The sequence below is a fragment of the Berghia stephanieae genome, unplaced genomic scaffold (assembly GCF_034508935.2).
Source record: "Berghia stephanieae isolate SIO BIC M18660-M18661 unplaced genomic scaffold, UCSD_Bste_1.3 scaffold354, whole genome shotgun sequence".
Taxonomy (NCBI): Eukaryota; Metazoa; Mollusca; class Gastropoda; order Nudibranchia; family Aeolidiidae; genus Berghia; species Berghia stephanieae.
Window position 1 is genome coordinate 15,001 of NW_027624778.1, and position 7,406 is coordinate 22,406.

At 35.1% G+C, this 7,406-nt stretch overlaps 1 protein-coding gene across 2 annotated transcripts in view; it reads right to left on the minus strand.

Moving 5' to 3' along the window:
• The window catches only part of LOC144961674 (uncharacterized), a 7,612-nt gene extending 579 nt beyond the window's left edge, over nucleotides 1-7,033 (minus strand). The window contains exons 1-2 of one of the 2 annotated variants that reach the window (XM_078894777.1): nucleotides 6,308-7,033; nucleotides 5,776-5,902 (exon numbers count right to left, since the gene is read on the minus strand). In XM_078894777.1, coding sequence (XP_078750903.1) covers nucleotides 5,776-5,902; nucleotides 6,308-6,363 — 183 coding nt within the window. In that variant the 5' untranslated portion in view covers nucleotides 6,364-7,033. Of the gene's footprint in view, nucleotides 1-3,367; nucleotides 5,903-6,307 lie in introns of those variants that run through there. The other variant, XM_078894775.1, reaches the window with a different exon arrangement.
• Nucleotides 7,034-7,406: the final 373 nt, after the last annotated feature.

Below are 7,406 nucleotides of genomic sequence, written 5' to 3' on the forward strand. Positions count from 1 at the left end.
ATTCGGTATGGATTGTGATACACGTCTGTGCATTGAGATTCGGTATGGATTGTGATACACGTCTGTGCATTGAGATTCGGTATGGATTGTGATACACGTCTGTGCATTGAGATTCGGTATGGATTGTGATACACGTCTGTGCATTGAGATTCGGTATGGATTGTGATACACGTCTGTGCATTGAGATTCGGTATGAATTGTGATACACGTCTGTGCATTGAGATTCGGTATGGATTGTGATACACGTCTGTGCATTGAGATTCGGTATGGATTGTGATACACGTCTGTGCATTGAGATTCGGTATGGATTGTGATACACGTCTGTGCATTGAGATTCGGTATGGATTGTGATACACGTCTGTGCATTGAGATTCGGTATGGATTGTGATACACGTCTGTGCATTGAGATTCGGTATGAATTGTGATACACGTCTGTGCATTGAGATTCGGTATGGATTGTGATACACGTCTGTGCATTGAGATTCGGTATGGATTGTGATACACGTCTGTGCATTGAGATTCGGTATGGATTGTGATACACGTCTGTGCATTGAGATTCGGTATGGATTGTGATACACGTCTGTGCATTGAGATTCGGTATGGATTGTGATACACGTCTGTGCATTGAGATTCGGTATGGATTGTGATACACGTCTGTGCATTGAGATTCGGTATGGATTGTGATACACGTCTGTGCATTGAGATTCGGTATGGATTGTGATACACGTCTGTGCTTTGAGATTCGGTATGGATTGTGATACACGTCTGTGCATTGGGATTCGGTATGGATTGTGATACACGTCTGTGCATTGAGATTCGGTATGGATTGTGATACACGTCTGTGCATTGAGATTCGGTATGGATTGTGATACACGTCTGTGCATTGAGATTCGGTATGGATTGTGATACACGTCTGTGCATTGAGATTCGGTATGGATTGTGATACACGTCTGTGCATTGAGATTCGGTATGGATTGTGATACACGTCTGTGCATTGAGATTCGGTATGGATTGTGATACACGTCTGTGCATTGAGATTCGGTATGGATTGTGATACACGTCTGTGCATTGAGATTCGGTATGAATTGTGATACACGTCTGTGCATTGAGATTCGGTATGGATTGTGATACACGTCTGTGCATTGAGATTCGGTATGGATTGTGATACACGTCTGTGCATTGAGATTCGGTATGGATTGTGATACACGTCTGTGCATTGAGATTCGGTATGGATTGTGATACACGTCTGTGCATTGAGATTCGGTATGGATTGTGATACACGTCTGTGCATTGAGATTCGGTATGGATTGTGATACACGTCTGTGCATTGAGATTCGGTATGGATTGTGATACACGTCTGTGCATTGAGATTCGGTATGGATTGTGATACACGTCTGTGCATTGAGATTCGGTATGGATTGTGATACACGTCTGTGCATTGGGATTCGGTATGGATTGTGATACACGTCTGTGCATTGAGATTCGGTATGGATTGTGATACACGTCTGTGCATTGAGATTCGGTATGGATTGTGATTACACGTCTGTGCATTGAGATTCGGTATGGATTGTGATACACGTCTGTGCATTGAGATTCGGTATGGATTGTGATACACGTCTGTGCATTGAGATTCGGTATGGATTGTGATACCACGTCTGTGCATTGAGATTCGGTATGGATTGTGATACACGTCTGTGCATTGAGATTCGGTATGATTGTGATACACGTCTGTGCATTGAGATTCGGTATGGATTGTGATACACGTCTGTGCATTGAGATTCGGTATGGATTGTGATACACGTCTGTGCATTGAGATTCGGTATGGATTGTGATACACGTCTGTGCATTGAGATTCGGTATGGATTGTGATACACGTCTGTGCATTGAGATTCGGTATGGATTGTGATACACGTCTGTGCATTGAGATTCGGTATGGATTGTGATACACGTCTGTGCTTGATTCGATGGATGTGATACACGTCGAGCTATGAGATTGGATGATTGAACACGTCTGTGCATTGAGATTCGGTATGGATTGTGATACACGTCTGTGCATTGAGATTTGTGAATATCTTTTCTTTTTAAGAGTAACATGACAACAGCAATTAGACTGTCATAGAAAATGTCTTTGAATATCAACTGTGATAACAGTCAAAACTTAATAGAAGGAATTAGAAGATCCAACCACAATGCGCTACTACTACTTATCTACTACTTCAAAGACAATAGATTTACATAACTACAAGTTGAACTCTTCGTCGCCTTTGAACTGTTTATTCCATCTCCAGATATTCTTGTTTTGAGAAAATGTAGTTTAAAGTTTTGGATCAAAGTTTGGTTACTTATTTATTGTCCGATTTTGATGCGAGTTTGCAAGGACCTTAATATCATAACACTCTATCATATCCTTTATTAAAATAATGATTTAAACTTTTAAAAACGTTGATTTTGAAAAAAATCAGTTTTGGAGATGGAATAATGGAGTCAAAAACTTGAACAAACTTTGTGCTGCTTTATTCCATCTCCATAACTTCAAGTCTCAGAGTAGCTTTTATTCCATCTCCAATTCATGATTGTTAAATTTGGACTACATTTTTTCTTCTTTTGAGCAGTTCATTCTATAGTAGTAGTAGTAGTAGTAGTAGTTAGTAGTAGTAGTAGTAGTAGTAGTAGTAGTAGTAGTAGTAGTAGTAGTAGTAAGAGGAGGAGTAGGAGTAGTAGAGCCCATTCAGAAAATAACCGTAAGAGTATGAGGTTATCCATGCCTTTAGAACTGGATTACAATCCAAAAAGACTTTCATGCGATAGACAACACGTCATGTAACCAAAAGGTGCAAAAAGAAAAAGAAATATAGAGCAGTAAAGTTAGGTGCCCCAAACGTAAACAATAACAAGTTGCTAGTGATTTCCGTTAGGGACCGGAATAATTTACGCACAATATAGGTCTCCCAATTTTGTAGTTTGAGTTGTAGGCAATACACTTTCAGTATTGAAAATATGTTTACATAAAATCTAACAGTTGCAGAAATAATAATATAAGGCTAAATTATTATGAAAATCAGGCTCCGAATAATTCTCGTTTTGTTCACACCAGCGCAATAATTTGCTCTGGTCTAAAAATAGATAGACTGTAACTTTTGATAAATTTTAGAAAATTTTACCTTTTGTTCCATAAAATATCCATATCTAGACATTATTTGATGCATGATCGAGTATTTATGAATATGTGTTTCTTTTGCCACCTAACAGCCAAATTTTAAAGGTTATTTTTTTTCTATTATTTACACTGGAACGTGAGCTGTCAAGACAGGAACATGTGGTTTGCCACGTGCTTCTCGACCTTTGTTTACGTATGGGGCACCTAACTTTACTGCTCTATATCGATACCAGTTGAACCTACGTGGTGCAAAGAGCAACTAGAAATGGAAATAATGAACAAAGCAAAGTCCGATTTCAAATCAATATATTCATATCAGATCATTTTATTATTCAAATCAATATTTTCATATTATATCATTTTATTATTCAAATCAATATATTCAGAGCATATCATTTTATTATTCAAATAACAGAATATAATACCTGCTTCCATGCAAAAAAAAAAAAAGAGGAAAAAATAACAATATAAAAACCGGACCAACTTGATTAACAATAAAAATTTTTTTTACTTTCTAAGTTTGAAAATTGCCACTAAATTATAAATACTTCATTAACATTATTTCAAATTGCATATAACAATTATCAGGTATTTACCCCATCACTCACTCTCCATATCTCTCTCCTTATACTAACTCGCACCAGTTATGCGACTCCTAATCAATTTTATTATATTTAAAAAGTCATGTCATATTTCATGTTTATATACTACTTATTCAAAATTTATGTGGGTTATGACATACATTATGCATTATGTATAAAACTTTAATAGTCAGAATACAGAAACCTATTAAGAGTATTATAGGATGTAAAACAACAATAAAACTGATAACCAATAATAAGTCATGAAAAGTTAATACTAGCAAGAGAATAAAGCGAAATTAATGTATTTTATGTATTGCTATAACTCCTGATCTGGATACAGATTACATTGTGAATTACCTACTTCAGAACAGTTTCAACGAAAACTTTGTCTAGTTCGGGAAAGTAAGGAAGCATAGACAATAAATCTTTCTTCTTGTCATCAGGCAATCGATTTTTATTTAATACATTCAATTTTCTCCCGTGCTTCTCTGAAGCCCTATTATGATTTGAACAGCCACGTTTTCTAGTTGACAGGGTGTAAGGGTCCCGTCTCACACTTACTGTCGTCCATTCTGGTGACTGGTGACAGGTTTTATAACTAACTGTGCCAAGACTTTGACATAGTTGTAACTGGCGTATCTTAGTAAAAGGCACACGACTAAAAAAAAACTCTTGTTGAGCATAGCTCTGAAAATCAAAAAAGTCCCTCATTTGGATTACTTGACTGTTTTTTATTGTCTTTAATTTTTTTATCAATCCAATATGACTAAAAATTTCCTGATGTCTGAGATGACGCTCAATTACTGAGTGGACATTATCAACTTCTTGAATGGAACTGTGTCCAGACTCACAAAATTTCTGAGTAATAATATCAATATTTTTGTTTTTCTTAATAAACAAAGAGAGAGCAGTTGACATTACAGAATTTCTATTCTGGCAAACACAGGAGTCTGAACCACAACGTTATATCAGACAGAAGAGGATGGTCTTTCAAAACCTCTTCAAGAATTTTAACAATGGCACTGGCCATGTTATTGGCAGCACGACCACCAGAGCCCTCATGCCAAACAGCAAAATATGCCTTTTTACTTAAAGACAATGTAGCAGTCATATTAAAACTGACTAATTTTCTTTTATAAAAAAAATTTGAAATGCCACAAACCGGCAAGGGGAAAACATTTTCAAGATCAAAGCAGATAACTGCTTTTTCTTTACTATTCCTATCCCTCTCCCTCTCATGTTTTGTTGATCTGTAATTTTCAACATGCTGAACAAGCTGTTCCTTCTCTTTATCACCTAATCTCATGTTTTTTTCTAACAGTCTTAAAATCACTTCACCTTTGCTTGTTGAAGCAGCAAGTTCCTCCTGATTTAAATTCTTTGAATCTTTTAATACAAGTTCACATTTATCACATCTATCTTTTTTGGGAGCTAAAAATGAAATGTTAAATTCTTTATTGAAAATTTCATCATATTTATGTTTCTTTACAGGTTCTATTTCTTTTTCCACACAGAGATCTTGATACATTCCATACATTTTACTCAAATTTAGAGATTTTTCCAGATATTCTCTGCATGAATCAGCCCTACAATAATGAGAGGGGATACGGGGAAAGGAATTTATATGACTTCTCACCACGTCTAAGCACTCATCGCTAATTTTGTTTTTAACATTCTTCCCACTCTTTGGTGGCAAAGGTACACCAGTTTCAACACATCTCCGTTTCTCATAAAAATATGAAATTCTTATTTGAGAAATAACAAGAGTTGATAAGAAAAATGTCTTACAAACTTGGACTTTTAAAGAAGTGCCACCACATCGCAGAAAGTACTTGTAGCTGAACACTTTAGGCTTTTCATTGGTTACAGCTCTGCATCTTGCCTTTTCACATCTAATTGTGTACTCACTATAAAAGTGAGCTTTTGTCTCGTCATTCAGAGACCAAAACATTTTATTTATATTTTTTTTTCTTCTTCAGAAATTTTTTCATTACATTTAAATTTACAATTTGAACAATTTTTCACAGTTTTTACTTTCTTTTCAGGAATTATTTCTTTAGTCTTAAGGCTCTGATACTCCTGACCAGCTTGTCTCTTTGTCTTAGAAACATTCCTTTTCCACTGAGTAGGGTCTCTTTTCCTTTTCCTGGTCACTGTGGGCCTGTTTGATGAAATAGCAAGAAAAAAAAAGAATGTAATCATAATCAATTCTAATTCTATCAGTATTAAAATATAGCCACTTTTTCATTAAAGGAGATTCAAGGTCTCGCAACATTTTAAGACAATATATAAGTAATAAATTCTAGCATTCAACGCAGCAGAAAAACATCCTCAACTTTAGGCGAATAAACTATAGAGAATATTCACACAAAAAATATATATAAAGCTGCAAATCTACACCATCCATCTCAGAACAACCACAGATGTAGAAATATTACAGTAACATACGTAACCGCAAAAAATAAATACACTAAAAAATTTTTAAAAAAAATAAAATAACAGTGTGCCACAGCAAAACAAATAAATTGATAAGTAATGAAATTATCAGATGATTAAAGTATCTTACGTTAGATCGGTAGCATTTTCTTCAACTGAATTCGCCAGGTTTTCATTCTGTTCCATTGTATTTAGATCTATTGTTCGTAAGGGTTCGTCTGATATGCAATCTACAGGTCTGGAAATAAATAGAGATTGAAAATTTTACCAGATGTAAAGAAAGTAAAATGTTGAATGAGAATTAATAAAGCAATAATACAATATGTCAATAAATAATTTTAGATCTTTGACTGTCATTTATTCTTATGGAAAGGTTAATAAAAAAATATAATCCAGATCTATTGACATTACAGCAACAACCTATTCATCATTATCAAATGCCTATAGACTCCACTTTAGGCGAATCAACTATGGAGATTATTCACAGCAGAAAATATATATAAGACTAAGACTGCAAATCTACACCATCCATCTCAGAACAAACAAAGTTAGCGAAAAAAAAATAAAAACAAATAAAATAAATAATAAAACGAAGTGGTTATTTGTACTACCACTACAAATAGCGAAAACTACCGCTTTTCACTATTTGTACTCCCAGAACTCTTATGTGTTTAAAGTTGCAAACCACCGCTCCTTTACCTATTTGTAGCTACTCCCAGCACTCTTATGCGTTTAAAGTTGCATTTGTGAGCTTTCAAGGACCAGCCGACCAGCCTCCACTTTTCGCGGTCTTTCTTTGAGAAGTGTGAAGCAAAAAAAATGGCCCTCTCGGTAAACGAGACATTCTCATCTTTTCTCCAATTTGAAAACATTCGAAAATGAGAATAATGTACTTTTATTAAAAAGTCAACAAAGAAGGTAAGTAAACTAGATACGACAATTTTTTCCTTAATTAAGTGGCAATCTTTCTCGTCATTCTCACTCTAACTCTAACTCTATCAATAATAGGAAGGCTAGCACTATTCAGTATCTGATACTGAATAGTGGTTTTGCACTATTCAGTATCAGATACTGAATAGTGGATTTGCACTATTCATATCAGATACTGAATAGCGGTTTTGCACTATTCAGTATCTGATACTGAATAGTGGTTTTGTACTATTCAGTATCTGACACTGAATAGTGGTTTTGCACTATAATACGGTGTTTTTTTTTCCGAAACCTGACAA